Source organism: Haliaeetus leucocephalus, unplaced genomic scaffold (assembly GCF_000737465.1).
Source record: "Haliaeetus leucocephalus isolate CR32 unplaced genomic scaffold, Haliaeetus_leucocephalus-4.0 Scaffold240, whole genome shotgun sequence".
In the NCBI taxonomy this organism is placed as follows: Eukaryota; Metazoa; Chordata; class Aves; order Accipitriformes; family Accipitridae; genus Haliaeetus; species Haliaeetus leucocephalus.
The window spans coordinates 9502271-9524030 of NW_010972676.1; the positions used below are offsets into that span (position 1 = coordinate 9502271).

The 21760-nt window shown below is 35.7% G+C and overlaps 1 protein-coding gene across 1 annotated transcript in view; it reads right to left on the bottom strand.

The window, feature by feature from the left end:
- Positions 1-1226: 1226 nt before the first annotated feature.
- The window catches only part of ATR (ATR serine/threonine kinase), a 43096-nt gene continuing 22562 nt past the window's right edge, over positions 1227-21760 (bottom strand). Inside the window, exons 26-48 of the mRNA XM_010568425.1 lie at positions 21629-21749; positions 20614-20751; positions 19325-19532; positions 18685-18863; positions 17632-17796; positions 16338-16429; positions 15646-15737; positions 15065-15242; positions 13657-13833; positions 13106-13265; positions 12374-12553; positions 10920-11062; positions 10402-10499; positions 9058-9290; positions 8141-8275; positions 7352-7552; positions 6892-7035; positions 5978-6128; positions 4930-5086; positions 4645-4798; positions 3550-3701; positions 3197-3302; positions 1227-1782 (exon numbers count right to left, since the gene is read on the bottom strand). Of these exons, the coding sequence (XP_010566727.1) occupies positions 1609-1782; positions 3197-3302; positions 3550-3701; positions 4645-4798; positions 4930-5086; positions 5978-6128; positions 6892-7035; positions 7352-7552; positions 8141-8275; positions 9058-9290; positions 10402-10499; positions 10920-11062; positions 12374-12553; positions 13106-13265; positions 13657-13833; positions 15065-15242; positions 15646-15737; positions 16338-16429; positions 17632-17796; positions 18685-18863; positions 19325-19532; positions 20614-20751; positions 21629-21749 (3538 nt within the window). The 3' untranslated portion in view covers positions 1227-1608. The remainder of the gene's footprint in view (positions 1783-3196; positions 3303-3549; positions 3702-4644; positions 4799-4929; positions 5087-5977; positions 6129-6891; positions 7036-7351; positions 7553-8140; positions 8276-9057; positions 9291-10401; positions 10500-10919; positions 11063-12373; positions 12554-13105; positions 13266-13656; positions 13834-15064; positions 15243-15645; positions 15738-16337; positions 16430-17631; positions 17797-18684; positions 18864-19324; positions 19533-20613; positions 20752-21628; positions 21750-21760) is intronic.

Sequence of the window (21760 nt, forward strand, 5' to 3'; positions counted from 1 at the left end):
GACAGAGCGGCGCTGCGGGCGCGGGGCGGGGCGGGGGCTGGCTCCCTCCCTCCAGCGGCGCCACCGCCCTCAGGCATCACCGTCGTCCCGCCCGCTTCCTCCCCCATCCGGCGGCTGGGCGAGCTCCACCCGCCGCTGGGACTGAAGGCGGGAAGCAGCGTCCCGCGGCCCCGGCCCCGGCCCCGGCCAGCCCCGCCCCCCGCGCGCCTCCGTGCCCTCAGGAGGGCAGTGACGGGAAGCAGTAACTCCCTTAGCGGTACCTGGTGCAGTCGTTCCCTGCGAGGGTCGCTGCGCGCTGTGGTACAAGGGAAAAGCCGGTGAAGCACTCCCACACACCACCACCACAGAAAAGATCAGAGTAGGGCCCGAAGACCTTACTTGGAAAAAGCTTTATGAGACAGGCACAAGGCTTACAGAAGACTACCCCCCAGTTCCACAGAGAAACAAAACCACTATAACCAGTCGTAAACCCATTATTTAAGTTTACTCTCCAAAGCGTCTGGAGTTAGCTGAACTAAAACTTGAATCTCACGACACAGCATCGCTGCAATGGCATTGTTTGTCTCTCAGAAGAGCAGAAACAAAAATACTGTATAAAAGTTGTAATGATATCCTATCGTAGGGTACAGGAGTATAATTTTTCCTTCTCCACCCCCTCACTTCCCTATATAGTTTGGATGCCTAGAGAAGCAAGCATTACTTGCATACGCCATTCTGAACATATTTAGCTAGTCTACTCCTGTCCATGTTAAAACAGCTTTTCTGAAATGGAGTCTGAAAAACACTCACTATGGCCACATTTTTTACAAGGGAAGGAAGAGAGGGCCTGTCCATAAGTCTTAGGAGCCTGAATGTATATTAAAGTCACAGGTACTATACCCTGCCTGCTGCACTGGTGTTACGGCTATACTGCCGGGGTCCTCTAACTTGCAGCTTTGTGTCATTTGTTTCAGGAGGGTTTCTTGGCACAGCTGGCAAGGGCTAAGGAAACAAGTTTCAGAACATTGTAACACTTTACCAGTTTCTTCATAGTAAGATTTAAGATCCCACATGCTCTTCTACACATAGCCAGGCCATATGGAAGAAAGTCAAAGGAAATCAAAATTCAAGGTCTACTGCTGAAAAGAAACACTAATTATTTTTAGAAAGCCCTTCTGAACTATGAGTAGAAAAAGTTGAAAGAACCACTGTACATCATATCAGTATAAAACTTTAATGTCAGATTTTCTAATCTACAAGCTGAATGAGAAAAATCTTTACAAATATATACAGTAGTTAGAGTGCATTCTGTCAACACTGTGAAAATTTTTCATATAGTCAGAGTAAGAAACTTGCAGAGTCTTGCGCAGTCTAATTTTTAAGCAGTTTCTATGTACTGCCTTCTATATGTATACAAAACCTAAGTCATAACACCTTACACATCTGCAAGTATATTCGTAACATACTTGCGTTTTGGTATATTTTACATAGATTTTGATTGAACATAACACTGTTCTGCTGCTTACAATCAGAAATCAACAGAAGTAACCAGTTATCTTTGGTTAATACCTTCTCAAGAATATTACAGCTACATCACTTGTGAATGGTGTTGTTCCAAAGTGAACAATTTCACATATATGGAGCCCAGCCCATATACATCTGGCAGAGCAGGTTGTCATCACTTGCTTCTTGAATAAGGTAATGAACATGTCCTTCAATAGATAAGGGTAATCCTTTTATTCTGTTTCTAGTCTTAATGACACCTTGCAGTCGTTGTTCTATATCAAGGACGTGGGTTTTGGCCTGGAAACAAAGAAAAAGGAAAAAAAAAAAAGAAAAAAAATAATATTGCTACTATCCATGAACTTCTACTTCAAACTAAAAAAGGATTTATTAGGATGTGTTTGAAATCTGTATGCTAATTTAATACAAACCTCAGATGTCTACACCAGTTACTTTGAAAATAAAGGATACCCACTTTTAAAAATCATTCTTTAAAATGGAGAGAGTATTGGTCAATTTATAACTTCTGCCTTACATTTTTACAGATAAAATTTACCAGTGAAAACTGAAAAAGCTATGCGTATGTATCTGAAAATGTTAGAATGCTTTATTACATGCAATTACTTTCAAATAAATGCAAAATTTTCCCAGCCTTTTTCTTGGAATTCTGGATAAAATTAAAGAAGTTACCTAGTCTGGAAAATTTAGGCCAAAAGGATGAGCAACTGAATATGAAGAAGTCTAGTAACAGGTTATGCTGAGCAACTCAAAATGAGCTGTTCTGAGGCCCACTGGAGTAGCTAGCTCATACCAATTATAGTTGCACATTTTCTAAAGCTCAAGCATAACATTGGCACCTATCCAGAAAAAAAACAGTTAACATATACAACTATGTAGGTGGTCCTACAACTAAAAGAAAGGTTATGCAGACACAGCCTGTTTAGTAATTGTTTGATTACAGGAGATTTTCTGTGCTCAAATAGCTCACTTAAGTTCTTTGTTGTAACATAGCTTCAGTACTGTAGTTTGTCCTTATCTTAGTTGCCATGTTTATCAGCGCTGCCTAAGTTTTATCTGCTGTTACACGTATTTATTTTCACTAAATATTCCTTTTAAAGCAAAACAAGAAAAATCAGAACTTTTGCAAATGGGAAACAGAATACATATTACAGGTTGTGTAAGCTGTATTTTGGATGAACAATATAGTATTAATCAGCAGCTACAAAAGAAATGGTACATATGAAATCCCAATTTTAACCAATTATTCCTTGACATGTAACAAGATACATATTTATTCAGTAACAAACATCCTCTCATGAAAATCACAAAAATACGCATGGAAAGGACTCCAGATGTTACCATCACTGTAAATGTGGAGGACTGTGTAACAGTCAGATTGAGGGGTAGCAAGAGCCTCACCTATCCTACTGCTTCTGTCAACGTTGTCCTTGATTTAGTAACACTAAGAAGAGAATTAGAGGCTCTATTTTGTTTGGTTCTTTAGTAGATAAATTACATTTTCTATCAATAAAAATAGTCTCTTTATGGATAAAAATTATGAACACAGAGATAATCAAGACGAAACAACCAGAGGAATTCTTAAATGAAAGAAAAAACAAGAGACTTAAGGTTTCAGTTAGAAAATACATTAACTTGCAACCATAATGGACATTGGACATTTAAATACCTTAAGCTATGCTTGTTTTAAACTAACCTTTTCATTGACAACTTCTCCAGTTTCGTTCACCTGTGCTTTTGTATTCCCTTTAACAGGTTTACTCCATTCCACAAGAGGATCATGGAGAAAAGTCTTTAAGACACTAAAATTAAAAATAAAAAAAGGGTAAGATACATATAATACATTCAATTTTCAAAACAAAACCACTGACGGGGTCTAAAGTTAGCGCTGGATGTTTACAGTGTTTTATATTTAACTGCATGTCACAGTAAGACTGAGCTGCATGATAGGCATATGCTGGAACTGGCATATTCACCAGCAGTTACTGTTTCAGATGTTCAGACTACAGACAGCTTTTTCAGAGTTTGTAGCAAAACCAGTTGCCATACCTCATTAGAGGCTCCCTTTGATCACGCATAAGCCTCATTGTGACTTCACAAGCTCTTCGGAAGAGACCTTCTGTTCCCATTGGACCCATTCCATTAACCATGTTGTGAGTGAGACGAAAAGGAACGATTTCCGGAACTTCAAAAGTTTCTCCCTTTACATTGATAAAAAAGGGTATGTCCTAAGTGTTTTAAGCATTATTAAAATAAAGGGTAACATTTGCATTGTTTTTAGTTTTTTTTCCCCCAATCTTTATCAGTGGCAGTTTCCTAGCTGACAAGAGATGTTTGCTCAGATCGCAGTGCTTCTCAGCTGTTAAAGGGAAATTACAGTGAATAAAAGATACCTATGTCCAAATGAACCTCTTTTTCCCTGTTTTAATATACCAGTAGAGGGTATGAAATTTTGTTCCAAATACATATTACTGCTCTGCAGTCTCATGCAAAATGCTACCTTTTCTTTTATAATATTCAAGTTAGCTTAAAACCAATTCCTTTTAATTATGGGTTATGTAGGACAATTTAGGCTTACTAAAAAGAAAGCAGGAGAAAATAAACGAACAACATCTCTACCTCACTTATCTGAATTAAAAAGGGCACACGTCCCACACAAAAAGCATCTTTCAGCAGAAACACCAAAACTCCAAATCCCACTCTGGCCACAATTTCTGCTGTTTATTTTTACAGAATCATTGGAATTTTTGTGCTGAATTTGTGTGAGAAAAACAAAGAAACTCTTCACAGCAGCAGAACTCTGAATGTAGTAACTACAGCTTTGTTTGGATGGTGGTAGTGGAGAGAGGAGAGTCAAAAAAGACAAACACTCTAAAATTTGGGTTGTTTAAGTGTATCCACATCAGCTCATCTGATACTGGCTAAATCAAAGAGCTGGCCTTCATTAATACAGTATGCAGAACGATCACATACTCTTTACACATCCCAGACTGTTTGTATGGTATAAATAAGAAAGAAAAGAGAGAGAGAGAACACAACAGATGTGTTATAGTAAAAAACAGTGGAAAAAACCCAAGACAATAGAAATTAATAACTTACATGCATGTAAAATAAAAAGCAAGTTCAGCAAGTGGCATTTCTCACCTTATTGAAAAGGCAGTTGAAATCCACATGCACACATTCACCAGTCAAAGAATCAAACAGGATGTTTTCACCATGACGGTCTCCTAGACCAAGTATGTAACCCACCATTGACATAACTGCAACAGAACGACAATAGGCTGACCTACTATTGTACCTGCAGAAATAAGAATCAGGTATGTCTAAGTCACTTCCTTGGGTTATCTGCCTTTAGCCAGTAGTATCATTAATATTCAGCAAAGTACACAAAGTAGGTATTCCTGAGCTAGCCCAATCCCAGTCACTCACCATGAAGTAGGATCAGGAAATGTTCTAAGAAACCATTCATGAAAGAGAGGAGGATGACGAGGTAGAAGGACTTCTTTGAACATTTTCAGCTTTTCAGACAAAGGTGCTGACTTTGGAAGCATATGCTGACGCAATTCTTTTCCAGTCATATAGATACCTGTAATAGACCTCCTCAATTAGGCAAAAGAAATCCCCTAAAATAAAGCCTTATATGTACTATTACAATATGGTATTTTAGAGAAGATAAACATCTCCATGAAGTTGAAATAAATGAAAAAATGGAAAATAACCCATTGAACATGTTAGTGGTGGAGTACTGGAAAGAAAATTAAAAAATCATAATGTTACCTGAAAGAGAAGACCTGGCAAACAAGCCTCCAGTTTTACCAATCACCATGGGATGGAGTGGGGGGAACACATATACACAAAAAACACCCCCACCAGCCTCACAAAGCCATTCATTATATTCAGCTGAGACGTCTGGAGTTCCAAACTCCCAAGATCTGCATACACACAGATAATGTGTGAAATTTTCCCCCCAAATTTTATTGCACTGACCAGAAAGTTGCTTTGTTAAACAAGAAATTAAAAAGAAATCTCATCTTTTCCTTGGCAAGTTGCAGTACCCTCAACCTTGATTCAATTATAAACGATCTTAATTATCTCACACAATTGTAACAGTAATTAAAAACAACAGATCAAATCTAAAAAAAAAGTCCAGTCTTTTCTATTATTCAGTGCTGCATATACATTCCCATGCTGATGGCACTGCTGCTGAAATTATTGTATAAAATAATGTATTAAGATGATTGTGTTATCAGTTCTTGTAAGGAACTTGTTTATTGCAAGCACCAATTCTCTTCCATTTAAGAGTAAAAGTGTGCCACACATACAAACAATAATATATTGCAGATAGTTAAAAATACACGCGACTCCATCTTCCTAGAATTTGGTCTGATCCTTGCTGTTTGTCTCATTTACTAATTAAGATACAAGCCCTTTAAAAGAATATAATATAATATCACTATAGTCTAATATATTTCTTTACCTTTCTCCTTATAAAGTTTTATCAGGATATTTCTTAAGCCAGCAGTATTGTTCACCCATTCAATTATACCACATTCATCATTTAATGGAATAACTGCGTAGGTTCGAATATGGAGTTCTCGCCTACGTGACTCTGCATCTTTTCTTAAGCACTATTCACAAAAGAAAAATGAGATTAACAGATAACATAGATAGGATCAAAATATATCAATAACATTAACTATTTTGTCTATATGTGTTTTCCAATCACACGATCTAGAATTTAAAATTCTAAGCTTCACTGTCTGCAGTAGGTCAAACACAAGCAAAATGATCCTCTGTTCTCTGAAGTAAATTAAAAAAAAAAGAGAATTTTACAATAAAATAGTCAAACTGCATAACTTGCACATGACTCAAATCCCTTAAAAGCAGTATTTGAAGTAAATGTTTTAGTGTTTCAGAGATGCTATTATTTGCTTTAACCTCATGGAAAACACAGTATCTTAATCTTAAACATATTGCCGAGAAGCAAAACATAACTAAAAGAGGAAGTATGGCAACCCTTTTACTATGAAAAGATGAACTTACCTATTTCTCATAAAAAAAATATTAGAAAATCCTGAATAAGAAATATGAGGCATGACAACAGAAAGTTGGCAGTTATTTATTTACCGTAAATAACCTTTCCTGTATATTTTTGCTGGAATAAGCAATTGTTTTGGCAAAGTGTTACATTTTAGTATTTTTTTCATAAGTCTGTTAGAAGTTATACATTCTCGATTGCTATTGATTTCTGCTGAAATAAGATATTTTGCAAAAGTTTACTTATCTTCCAGTAAAGCTTTATCTCAAGGCAAGCTGGTTTTTTTCGTTAGATAGTTCAGCATTTTGTTCTGGTCAATAAGTATATGCATCTGATTGTATAACTCATCAAACCTTATTAATAAGCGAGTTGAATTCCATGAGCCGACAGTCTTTTCTTAGATCATCTTTTGGCTTACACATCATAATGTAAGATTTCCCATCTGAACCTTTCAAGGTGATCTTTTTTGGCTTTTGAAGTGAGGCAAGAATTTCCACCTAAGGAAAAAATTAAATTCTTTATTAACACCTGTATCAGATCATACAAAATAAAGTGTCTAACTGTAATAAACCACTGCAACCAATCACGTTAGCACTTCCACGGTGCCACAGCATATTAACCTCAGGCCAAAACTTTATTTAAGTACCAAGAGGCCATATCTATCTCAGGTTGTTATGACAGAAGCCACTCAGTTTCCACGACAGTAATTATGAAGTTTCCTACCCACTCCTCCATTTCTAGAGAACTAAGATATATTTGCAGCTGCATTTGTTTAACATGAAGTTTAAAATGAGGTGCCAGCTAGAGGCTTACCGTATCATCAAAGCCTGCAATGTAGGCCCAGCATCCAGGAAAAGGGTCATGGTTAGCATGTGTACCAGGAATTGAAGGAAGAGTTGGTATCATTACAGATTGTAAGGGAATGAGAATTTCACTAAATGTGCACTCTTCTACTAATCTCTTAAGTGTTTTGAAATGAATATTCATGCTTAATGTTGAACTGTTTCCATCAACCTTGGAAAAAAAAGTTCAAAAGTTAACAATAAACACTTAAAATATTACTGCTATTGTACGTTAACTAATGAATAGAATAATAAATGCTTATGCTAATAAGAAAAATGGGAAATTACATTTCAAATTAAATGGGAGTGGTCAAAAGTAAATATATCTGGCCTTTACGGCACATGTATCTTTCACTCTGAATGTAAATACAGAATAATGAAAGAATTTATTTCGTTTTACCTTTATTATCAAGTTCATTTGTTCATGAAAACACAAACAGCCTATTTTTATAGTAAAACTCTGTGAAAGTTACTTGGCAAGAATCACACACCAAAGCACAAAACAATGTAAAGCCCATGCACTATGAAATGTACCATTATGTAGTGATATATTTTACAATGTGCTCAATTTAGAGCTATTTTCTGCTTTAAAAAATATTTTTATTAAGTAAAAAAATAAAATCTTTTACAAGTAAGTGTAGTTTCTGTTAAATTGTAGTAATGTAATGAATTGGCTAATGAAAGCTATGAGAAGAAGCTTTTGTATAACATTTTTGAATAATCCTATTACATGCATTAATTTGTTTATTTTTGTAAGTACCGGTTTGTTGCATAGTTCTAATAGCTTATCCGTAAGGCGTGTTGCATCTCCAATAAATTTTCCTAAAGATTCCTTCATGTGAATAGCTTTGTTTAGAATTTCCTTACATCTATTGACACGCATAGGATAAGAGGACTGAAAAAAGAGGAAAGTTAAAATTTATTAAACAACAGTCAAATCAATTAAAGAATCCTAACACCTCCACCACGACCACCCCAGTAATTAATATATTCTTTTCCCTGTTTATTGCTTGTCATATTTAATACCTGGAGAAGGATGCCCTCCAACTGAAATTTGGTACCTGAACAAGTGCTAAAGTGGTACGGTTGGCGGCTCTGTGGGTTATTGCTTTCTGAAAACATTATTGGGAGTCCCACAACACTAAGGCCAATATTCAAGAATATGCCAGCGTATCCTGAATGTTATTTCACCAGCCTTAAAGAAATAGCATGCACCATGCTTTCCAATTTGCTTTGGAATGACCTTAATACTGGGTAAGTATTAGGACTAAGTGGTATATCTATCTCATTTTAATCAAGGCACAGAGTTGATTATTTGATTATAAAACTGGAATTACTATTACAATTACTAAAACCAACAAAATCTGTTGTCCATAACTACCCAATTCATCAGCTACTTGTTATTCAAATTTCCCTTCCTAATACATCATACAAGTCAGGATGCATGTTAGCGTTCTAATTTGGAACATTTAAACTGTGGCATCTGAACTTCAGACTGCAATAAAATCTTTTGCAGTGACAGCATGGATACAGTGTTGTGGAACAGGGTATCACAGCCACTGAAACTCTCAATTCCTTCTTAACATCTTCAAGTAAAATAGGTTTATATTCTCATTTCTTTCTGATGAAAAAAGTTTGACAAACCTAATAAAGGTGTAGCTATACTTATCAAGGTACCTTGGACACAGCAGTCATCATCCACATTGCTTGCTGTGGATAGGCTAAAAACACTTTAGCAACAATCACCATCAGAACTGCAAAGACTTCATCATGAGAATGGCAGATTCGGGAGATTAGCTGAGAAAAAGCTGTCAGAAACTGGTAAGGTGCCAGGTGATTTGTGTGCTCTGTAATCACCTTATTTATTTTAGCCAAATCGTTTTTCATTTGAACACGTTCTGAACGACTAGCTGAAAAACACAAGAGGACAAGATTATGTTCCTTTTTTTCCAATCAGAAATGTGAAGTCATTTAAATCAAGCCTACAGAAACATATTTTGTTGGTAATTTTCATAAGCCAAAAAAACTCAAGAAGGAAAAGCTCCTAGTGTAACATTCTTTTTAACGTAGCGTACAATGACTTAATACATATGCTATTTAACTAACCAGAATAGCAGGAAATAAACAAGGACAGACAACAGGAACATAGAACAGACAATGTCAGAAAAGCTCTCCTTACACTCTTAAAATAAAACATCTCTTACTCCTCTGAAGTGATGCAGTGGCACAGAACAAAACAAAAACACTCCCTGTATTTCCCCAGTAGAAGGATGCCAGTGTTCTTCAGTGGAGAACAAATGAAGAAAGTCTTTACAAGGGGTGAAATTAGCACATCTGCTACTGTCTCCACCCCTGCCCCTGAGGGCCCAGCATGAGTAGCACATCAACAACACAGACAGCAGCATCTGATGTGCCTGCAGCCAAATTCAGTTGACCTAAGTGTAGGTCAAGATCAAGGAGCCACAACTGTCTGCTTCACTCCAGACCCACAGGCAATGTTTACAATTTTCATTTGTACAAAAATCTCCCACCCAAAATGCATCTATGGTAGTAGTTTCATACGCCTTGATGCTGCCTACAGGATTCCCCCCTCCCCCCCATTTAAATTTCAGTAAAATTCCTTCAACAACTTGAACCAAGACAAACTGCAAAAAAGCTCCAAAGCCTAACACTTTACTGTAGCAAGCAGATACAAAACCACTACTCATTACTCATGATGCAACTTAGAAAAGGTGACAGGTGACATGCAAGGATGCTCCCTAAATCAGTTTATTGACTTCAGTTACCCAAGGAACAATGCTACCTCACTGCATATTTAAAAAGAAGTTCTGGAGGGTTTAATGAAAATAATTAATACTCCCCTGCACATTAACATCCTGTAATTTAAAAGAATAATAGTACTTTCTTGTTTCCATATAATCTCAGGCAGTTAAGTCTAAACAAAGAACTGTAAATATACTTCACTGCTCTTTCGATCATATATTCAAAAGTATGACATAAGAAGTATGTACTGTGTTCTACCTTTATCACATTCATATGCTTTCGCTCCAAAGTCCAGCCATAAAGATAGCATTCTTGGCATTGACTGATAGATGAATTGGTTTCCATATTGTAGAGATCTGTGATTACATATTTAAATCACAGCATGTTAATGATACTTATTAGAAGCATTACAAATGTTACATCCTTAATTGTCTTACATTCCATTTTGGACTTTAGAAATTTATGTTCAGCATTTTAATGCATCTGCAACAACTAAAGCTTACTAATATGCAAAGGTTTTGTTTTTATTAATCAAAACTGCAGATGAAATAATTAACTGTCTTACACAAGACAGACAATTGATTAGTCAGAGGGCAGAAATAAAATTAATTAGGTATGAAAACAAAAAGGAAGCATGCAGTATTTTATTTCACAATACTGCATAAAATTTGAGTCAGTCTGAATTGTTCAAAAGACAATATATTCCTATAAAATGATTTTTCAGCATAATAGTCATCCTTCTATAGAAACTAAGCAAAGTTCCCCTAGAGTCTAACCTCCCAAAATGATGAACTATGTATCTAATCAGATCTCCTTGTTTTTCCATCTTGTTGTCAGTTACCATTGGCATTAATTTATCATAGTATTTAGCAAGATAAAAATGTCCATCTTCCCATTCTGGCAAGAAAATCGTAACATCCTGCAACAAAATCAAAAAGAGATAATTACTTTTGAGAGGATGCTATATTTAAAATAAATAAAACAATAATAAAAAAGATTCTCAAGAAACAAGAATCTTGTATTAGTTACCTTTGTGCAATATGCGCAAAAAAAGTATTAACTGTAACTTTGTAACTCCAAAAATTGTAATTTTGCCCCAGGATAAATGCCTGTACACACTAAAAGTCTGTTCTTAAAATACCTTTTGGAATTGAAAACAGCAAGATAATTCAAGACAGGATAATATAGGATTCCCCAACTAGGAAAGATTATGGTTTCATTAAAAATATTATAATCAAGTTCTTGAACCTGATAAACTTATTACTGTGTTTCTTTTGTTTTGTTGAAAAGTGAAACAGCAGGATGTTAATGGTTGGACTTGATGATCTTAGAGGTCTTTTCCAACCTAAATGATTCTATGATTCTGTGTTTTTCACTTAGCAAGTGGCACATCCATTCTCTAACACTGGCTTGTTTCCGGTGCCAATATTTAGACAGCAGAGAATTCTAATCATTAGTATTTTAATATAATCCACAGGAATTTCATTAGTTTCCATTATTTCAACCTTCATTTGATTTGATGCATCCGTTAGATTTTTCTCTAAGTGACTGTTACAGAAATATTTTAATTAGGAAGACAGCGGTAAGTATTAACAGTATCAAATACCAAAACTTAGATAGGAGACATACTACTTTTAAGGACGCATAAAGATCTGCATCTACTACTGGTTTAGCAGGCAATATTAATCAATGCCAAGACAGTATTCCTCTGGCATAGCAAGACAAAGCAGTGTAGTGCTGTGCTGTTGAAGTAAAACATACTGGTTGCCCCTTTTCCTAGTTCTTCAGAGACTGCAAGCATATTTAAAGCACAGTTGTAAGTCACAACCAGAGAGAAAAGTAACACTGAAGAGTAGTGCAACGTGTCATCAAGTTATCTCACTGTCTATCCACAGTAGCCCACATTTTAGTGAGGAATTCTAATTTGTGCATGCATAAGAAAAGAGCCATGCTCTTGTAATTTGTTTTTTTCACTCTGAAGAGCTACATTAGGTATTCTTAGCTCCTGCTGTTGGGGACTGTAGACTTTCCTATATTGACGTGTTATATTAAAGCTAATTCAGATTGTTAAGTCTTTTCAAGAACTACTTCCCTCCTACACATTGATATACCATTTAATCCCATTGATGTTACCCTTGGTTGACATCATCAGCAGCATATCAATAGCTTACTTAAGGGATATATTATTATTATTCAAAACTACTGCCTTAACACTAGTATATCAAATTACCTTGTATTTTTTCATAACTGCATTGCTTTCAAAGTTAGCAGTTTCTTCCATAAACCTGCCTACTAGCAGCATTGCCCGACCATGGATGAGCTGATTTTTGCTACTGCATGGTGCTTTATTTTCAGGGAAACATAACTCAACCCCCTTCTGGAGAACAATGAGTGCTTGATGAACCTCACCCTAAGGGAAAGAGGAAAACATTTTATATACTTTAAATAAGAGAAATTTAAAACTTCCATCTTACAGTTGTTATTAAAGCAAAGCTATGTCCCTGAGTGTATTCTAGACCATTCTGGCTGTGGTAACTGAGTATCACGGACTTCAAATGCTTCTTATATTCCCTCCTTACCTCAATGTTGTTGTCGTCCCTTTAGGTTTACCACAATAATTGCTCCCATGTTTGCTGCCTACCTCTATTAGTTAAAAGGATACAAATTAAGGAAAGGTCTACTATTAAGATAATTTAAATTTGCCTGGGCTGCTTTGACAGAGGCAGGTAGTCCACCAGTTTTATACATAGCTGCCAGAAAAGTCAATGGAAACAGGAAAGGCCTGACTAGCAGTTGGAGGTAAAAACTTCCTGTGGCTCAGCTGCAGTCAGATTGTGTTGATAGTCCCAGTTGACATATTTTGTTTTATGTATAGTAATTGTGCACCTTTTTTTCTTGAAGAAAACTAAAAAGATTATTTTCTTGCATGTAAGAAAGTAAGTTCTATTTTTATATTCTTTACCTTGGACCAGAGCCACTTTGCTCTTTCTATATAAAGTTCTGAGAGCGTAGATTCCCCAGCATTCAGAAGAGCATTATAGGCAGTCTGGTGATGACCAGCTTTTCTTGCAACTCTAGCACTCTGGAGCCAACACTGACCAACAAGCTCACTGTAATCCTGGCTGCAGAGATATTTTTGCAGAAAATGAAAAATTTCAGTCATGAATGCTGCTTTACAATCTGAAGTAAATATCACAATGTGTTGAAACACAAAGTTTCTCAATAAGCTACATACTACATTGCGATCATTTAAAATTATTTGTAATACATCTGTTTCACCTTTTTTCCATTTAGGCCTAGAAACAAATACTCCTTCCCCCTGTTTCTCCCTTATCTTTCCCAAAGACACCACTTTTCCCTTCTATTTTGAAGGTATGTAATACTGGAGAGGACTGCTTTTGTCTACAACATAAATTTCCACAGTTTTCTCTTCTCTCTTCTACTACACATATGGGAAAAGAGAATATTACTCAGAATACAACATAGACAGACAAGAAATAGTCATGTTCTCACCTTTTACTGAGACTAAGCAAAGCCCTTCTCAGTGCTAAAATGGGTTCTTTTGCTCTGTAAGAGTTTTGGGTCATTTCAATACGAGCACACCAATTCAAGGAATCTCTACTGTAGTCACCATCTGGTTGCTGAAACATTGGTCCAATACTATGTTCCAACTCACACAGCATATGTAACCTGTGTTAGCAAAATAAAGGCAAAAAGTTGTTGAAAATTGGTTGCTGTTTCATATATATGCAAGCTTTACAAAGCTTTTCCCATTTGCTTTCTAAAAGCTGGCCACGTAAGTAATTTCAAGTAGTAGGACTTCTTTTAAAAGCAAAAATGCAGCAAAACCAAACACACAAAATCAAGGATTTGTAAACTGATTAGTTATTTTCTCACTATTCCTTTGCCAAGCTGCTGAACACAGAGACAACGAAGATCACTTGGAAAGGAAGTCAGTCTTTAGAAAGAGTATTTCTATCCATTACTTTTAGCAATAATTCTTCAAAAAGTCTGTTATTTTCAACAAATACCATTTAAGGCAACATACTATGTTACTTAAACACCTCCTTTACAATAAAGTTATTCCATTTATTTAAAAATACTATTATTATTAGCTGTCACTGTAAAGCTGCAAAGCTGAGAGCTTGTAAACGCCTAAGTTCTCATTGGCATATACCTGACAGAAAAACAGTGGCTGAAGGCTTCCGAATAGCCCTGATCAACAGCTCAATTGAACTATTTTGAAACACTTCTTTCTCAATACTCAAACTCCATTTCCTAAATAAAATAAGACTGCAAAAATTACCAACAGAGAATAGAATTAAGAATTAATTAAGAAATATATACTTCAACTGGCTAGTTTCATGCAATATCTTGCCATAAGGATGCGCTTACAGTGCACAGGAAGTATTAAGCTTTTTTCATTAAAAAAAGGCTGCTAACTTTCTAGTCTACTACAGCCAACTTCAAAATTTATTAAAAAAGAAAAAGTAAAACTACTGAAAGGGATGGGGTTTCAATTCTTATTGCTGTTTGTCGACAAAAGAAGAGAGTGCTTTTAGGCCACCATACAGATTAAAAGCAACGCTCTTAAGTTAATGGAGTTACTGGCCTATATGTACTACTTCAAGCATGGAATTAAATTTTTTATTTTTATTACCTGACGTTACATAAACTTGCTTGCTGATTTTAAAAGACTATACCCCACAGTTTTATTGTGAATATTTTTCACAGGGGATAAATATAAATTCCCAATTAATCAAAGGCTTCCAGTTGGGTGAGTATTAAAAAAAAAAAAAAAAAAAGAGGTGACAGAAAATGCACATCAGTACCATTTATTGTGGAAATGGAAAATTCTTACTGCTGCATACTTGATTATGTGATTTCTGGATTTGAAAATAGTGACATGAAAATCAGAAACCTGATAATGTGTTCGTATCCTCGCTGATAGGATCCTCTTTCAAAGCTTGCTGCTGAAAGAGGTACAATCTGCTCTGCTCGAACAACCTTGAGTGTGTCATAAAAAGCTCCTTCATTTTTCTTCTTGGCTGATAATAATAAATGTCCTAGTCTGACGCTCCAAGTAGTGGACTTCACATCTTTGGGGAGAAAAAAAAAAAGCCTCTCAAACTCCGTTTCTTTAAGCAGCTTAATCTGAACATGCTAGTTTGTCTTAACATACTACAGGAAAAATAAGTTATTCTCAGAACTAATTAACTGAATTTTAGAAATACTGATAATTCCACCCCACAATCCACGCCCCCAAACAAACCTAGAAGAAATCTGGCCTTAAACTTGCTTGAAATTTCTACTCAAAGACTATAAAGTTTACAATAAAATACATTTACAAAATGTAGAAGACTGTCAGAACCAACCCTCTGCCCAGTAAAACCCAAGACAAAAAAATTACAACAGTTGCCCCTTTATTCAAGATGATTAGACTAAAACATACACTTGTTCAGAAATGCAAGGAAGTATTCATCTTTTGATATCATAACTTACCTGAAGCCAAATAATTTTCCAGTAAATCCCACTGTGACAGTTTCCAGGCTGCTTCTACTCTGTAAGTATTCAATTCAGAAATCCATTCAGACCTATTAAAAGAAAAACAAAGGCAATAAAAGTTTGTGCTGAACTAATTTTTTTTTTCCCTTTCCCCCCTCAGTATGCTAGTCCTACATTATATTAGCAAATATTCTTTATACAAAACTTCTCTTGAAAAGAAGCAAGGTAAGCTTGCTTCTAATAAAATTCAATAAAACCAAAGGATATGCATTGATAACAAATAATAGCTGTACAACTTGATCCCATAAATTCAGTTTCCAAGTAGTGTATTTAACTTCCATGGCACGTTTTTAAAATTACCATCTTCCAATTCATTTATCCTGTTAGGCTATTGAACAGCTATAGAACCAGTAACATACAAGACAATGAATGAAAGATTCTATTTAACAAACTAAAGCACATATCAACACTGCACACAGTGCAGACAAAAAGTACTAACATTTCCAGCAGTCTTGAAATAAATGATTTATAGACAAAGCACTTAAAGTTTTCTAGCTTCACACTACTAACTGGATATGCTTGATAAGCCTTAAATGCTTGATAACGTGCAAAAATGGCTATTGAGACACAGGTGTAACACAAGAGATTCACATTACTCAAATAAACATTGTATTAGATGCTTACAGTACCTGTTTGCAAGCACTCCATTGACCTGAGTAATTACAGTAGATAACTGACCAAGGCCTAACATGGACTTCACTACACCATGATAATGAATAATCTAGAAATGGGGGGGGGAGAAACAACAAAAAAAAACAAACATGAAAAAACCCACACATACATTAACGAAGTTCATGGCAGTCTGAAGGAGGAAATATGTCCATTTGGATGTTTTTTATAATATGAACAGGCATAACCAATTGCACCATATGCTAAATGAACATTCAAAATTAAAAAAAGTCTAGGATTACCAAAGAACTTAAATCACCATTGGCAATTTTTGAAATGCGCCTCACCACAAATATAGTTTGATGTTGATTTATTAATACCCATATCAGAGTTGTGAATAAAAATTTGATTTAAAGAAATTAACAACAACAAGAAAGAAGTCACAGGAAGAAAAAAAAACCCAAACCCAAAGCAATTTCACTCTTCATAAAATGTTTTCCATATTCTGGGAATGAAGCAGGGCCATCAAAACACTCTATTTACTATACTTGTTATCAGCTGTGCTAGATAACCACTGCTTCATAGGGAAGTGCAAGAAACCACACGGATACCCTATTGTAGGAAACTTTTTACTAGTTTCCATTAGAAGAGTATTTCAAATATAGAAAGGGTAATACATGTCTTCAACTTTCTTTTTGCATTTATCATCACATCTCTGTATATTCACTTTGGCATATGAAAAGCATGATGGTTTTCCAGTACAGCTCAGCTTTACAGTACCTTATACTTATATATTCCAAATAAAAGAAGGGGAATGGAAGACAAATAATTACAAGTTTTCTTTAATCAGTTTCCAAGAGCTCTTATATTATGAACATTTTCCCTGGATGTCAATAATCAAAAATAGTAAGTCAAAATTACTTTGAATAAAATCAGTGGTAACTTGCTTTAATAGTTCTCTTGGCATGTACCAGTACTGATTGATATTTAAGCAACCCAATTCCACGCCTTGCCAAGCAAAGACTGAACTTTAATTGGTAAGCTATCCTAGCAAAAACCTGGGCATAAGCATCCAACTATTAACCCAAGCCTGCAAATTACAGTATAAACCCAGTAAGAGATGTATTTCAGTTCATAAGACACTTCCAATAGCAGTAATTATTCAGCAACTGCTGCAGTAAAGTCTCATGCGCCCATGTTACTTAAATACTCTGAAGAGGTATTTTTGGCTTAGTCTTGAGTTAGTTAAGGAGATTAAAAAAACACTATTATATATATGTTAAAAAATAACTAAAGAATTTGTCTTGGATTTACCTGATCAGGTTCCAGTTGGATAGCCCTATCATAACAGGCTGTTGCATCTCTTAACAAACCAATACTTTCATGTTCAAGGATTTGTTCTTTGAGAGATGGTTCTGCTTTCCGAATTGCACTCACCCCAGCTACTCCATCTGGTTCATGCATAGCAGCATACAATTTCTTTATTCAAACAGAATTGGAAATGGACATTAAAAACAACTCTTAAGACAAAATGACGATATTTTATATATAACATGCTCAGAATCATGCATCTTCTTGAAAATGGAGAACAAACTACTCTGTATGACTTCTTGGCATTAAGCTTTCATGGAAAATGTCAGTTTTGCTGGACTACTTCTGAAGTTCACCCCTACTACAGCATACTGTAATACTCATGATCTCGTACTACAGAAAGAATACCACATCAAGTTACTTGAAACAATCTGTACAAAGGACAAAATACCCTATTATTACATGATAAAGTTGTATAACATGAAGCTGCAGATTACTTAAGATGGAAAAGCAACATACTAAGTTTTTCAAATTTGAAATGTCACTGAGGAATATAAACCATAAGGAACCACAAACAGGCTAATCCCACAGGTTAAAATACTTGAAAAGAATTTAAATAATTTTCAACACCCTTAGCATTAGCTCTTTCTCTACTTTAGAAAAAGGCACTTAGCTTTCCTTCAAATGTGTTTAGGTTTTTTTTTGTTGTTGTTATTATAGTTAGCTGTGTTTTCTCTGACAAACGGCACAGAGCTAACTAAAAGCAATAAATGCTATACTTTCAACAAAAACACATCTAATTATTTTCAGGATCTTACAATCTTTTATTATAAACTACAAAGTTACTCCTTCCTTTTCATATAAGAAGCATGCCACGCAAGGGGAAGTACTAAATATTGCTGAAAGACAATGACTAAACACTTGTATCCAACTGCAAGAGCCTGACTACATGTTTTCTTCTTCCCATCTCAAAGAAGAATTTGACAAAGCTTTATTCATCAATGTCTACTTTCATTTTAAAATAAAACAAGCGAAAACTGAAAAGAACTTCAGAACCTGAAGAAATCCAAGATGCTCCTGAATATTTTGTTTCTTCTCTGTGATGAATGATTCAAAGTGCATCACAGCCCTTGTGTAAGCCTTAGAGCGAAAGGAAGCCACAGCTAGTGTATCCTGAGGTATGAGGTCTAGAAAACGTGTCACATTTTGGTATTCTCCATAGTCCTCACTTGATGCTATAGAAAAAAGACATTTTAAAAAGTCTGTCCATTGAGGTTTCATTTATAAAAATTACCTTATGCAACTAAATTCAATTAATTCATTTCACAATTTAGTGAGATCTGATTAATTTAAGAACACATTTTTCTCTTCTGTCAACAATAATTTATTTAAAACAATCCTGGTGAACTTCCTACATCTTGCAAGACAGCACACAATGTGTTAAACTGAACCTTTAGAAAACTACCAAGAAAGTAACATTTTATTTTTTCATTTTGAATCTGTATTTCTTGCAACAGACATTCAAACCAATGGATTTGGGGTGGGAGGTGGTGGAAGTCACAGCATAATAGTAAAAAAATCATAGACTAACATATAGTAATATTGCATTCTTAAGGGGTCATATTGTGAAGTGGCAAATTTAAATACTTATCTGAAGAATGTAAATGCTACATTAAATAAATTAAGCATCACTCACTTTTTAGATCACCTCTGTCTTTGCTAGACTTGCCAGTATTTTTCTCAGCAATAAGTATTTGAAACTTATGTCTAGCCCACTGAGTTAGATGATCAAGCATGGAGAACACTGTCTGTGTGCTCAGCTGACTTAGATCAGATGCACTGTCTTCAAGTCTCCTGGTAGACTGGTCATCATGTTTCAGAACAGCCATGATTTCCACATAAACCTACACAAACATTAATATGATAAAAGACAGAAGCACCATACAGGCATCAAAATAGTAGGAAACAGCAATTAACACAAAAATCAAACTAAAATACTAGATATTTTAACTGTATATTTAATTAATTTTGGGCTTATTTGCAAGCTCTGTTTGTCTCAAAATCTTAAGAGGAAGAAAAGGCAAACCAAGTAGCAGTTGTCAGGAGATTCCACACAGGAAGAAGCCTTTGAAAAGCAAACCCTTGGGTTCAGAGTAACCATCACAATTACTGGAATTCTAGGTTTCAAGACACAATCAATGCTACTGCACTTCTGCTGCAAATACAGTACTTCAAGTTATCTACTGGCTACCAGATCACAGATCTACTTTTTTGCTTAAGTAAATACCATGCTGAAAGACCTGCTTCCTGTTTGTTTTAGTCAGTGGAATACAAGTTAATACACATAACAGATGCTTACTGTGGACGAACTTGTTCAAACAAGAATCATCACACACCTCTACACACCCACAATGTTTAAAGACAGATATCTTCGCTATGAAATTTCAAATTAAAAGAATGTAAGTTATATTTTTCGGTCTCTTCAACTTCTGCTAAAGCAAACTGAAGGAAAGCAGACTGGATGACTCTTTTCTCTCCTATCCCTCCTTTGCTACAAGACATCTATGAATCCTGTTCTGCATGAATCTGCTAGCTAAGTAGTTTTTTCACTTAAATTGTAAGTGTATGCAAGGGAGGCAGAAAATTATGGGTCTGAATTCTTGGAAGTACACAAGTTAAATTTATTCCTTGTTTGTGTTGCACTCTTTTCCTCTTCGTACCCACTCCAGCTCTTGATGTTTACTGCAGTCATCATTAACCACATAATATCTCATCCTAGGCCCTACTGAAGAAATAGATGGAAATCCACAGAACAGCAGTTCAACACAAACTTGTATGAGTATATTCAAAATCCTGGCAGCAAATTTGTATTATTAATACAGGAAAAGGAGTATAACACCTATAAAATTTGTTCATGTAGGTCTACAGTAATTCTGCAGAGCTGAACAGCTCCTATGAAGAACACTACCATCTTATACATCTCACCTCTTGTTGATCTTCTTGACTGCATCCCAACAAAACATAGACAAGGATGTGCGGAAGCAGATAAATTGTAACTTTATAGTCATTCTTCATCATAATACTGCAGCAATTGAAAACTTTTCTGGCAAGATCATGCCGCACCTATAGAAAAACATTATTTCTAGGAAAAGCATCACTACAAAAGTGCAAATGCCTGAACAATTAACAGGTTTCTTTTTGTTGACAAATACAAATTCTATTCCATCAAACAATTTTAAGATACTTACCTCCTACGGAAGGTTCATCAGACTTAAAACTGCAACAGGGATGCCAGATGGCAGCTGCTATTACGTGCATCAGTTGCTGATACCACAAAAAGACAGGCAAGCATTGCTTACATGATCCACTTGCCCATGGTTTCTACACCATTATGAACTTGCACTGGCCATAGAAGAAACCTTAAGGCCAAGAGTCTACTACTGCACTCAGCCTCTCTTCTGCCCTTAAAAGCCTGCAAAAAGTAGGAACTTAGGAAGACATTAAATTCTTCTCTGAAATAGAAAGAGGACAACGTAGCTACCGAGCTATTGCAATTAAATTCACTTCTTAAAGTGGCTGACTTAGAAGTGAAATTTTCAGTGGGTCACTTACATGTTTGAAAGACTAAAGGAAGAAAGGGACAAGTACTTTTTATGTGCTGGGACTCTGGAGCTATGGGGGAACAAAAGAAATCCTTCAGAAACTGAGAAGGTAAATTTGAGGTTTTCCAGAAGCATTTCAGATACTTTACACAAGCATCTGTCAGTGCCTTCAGCTATACAAGAGTCTCTGAACAAGGGCAAACTTCCTAGACTTCTGGCTTTGACACTACCTGTGCAGCCTAGCCAAGAAGCAACAATGCAGGGGAAGGGAAGGTGCATGGTTATCTTGATGATGCAAAAAGTAGGTACATGCTTTAACAGGCGTATAGCGAATAGGCATATTCCCCCATCCAACCGTGTTGCATATACCAATATAGAGAGCAGCTTTATTCTCTTACCTTTGTTATAAGATAACCTGCCCAAGTCGCTGACCATTCTGCAAAATTATCACCTAATTTGCTTAAGTAAATTGGCTTCTTCATCTTAGACCAATTTACAGCCTTTTGATAACTCTTGTACCTGCAATTTTA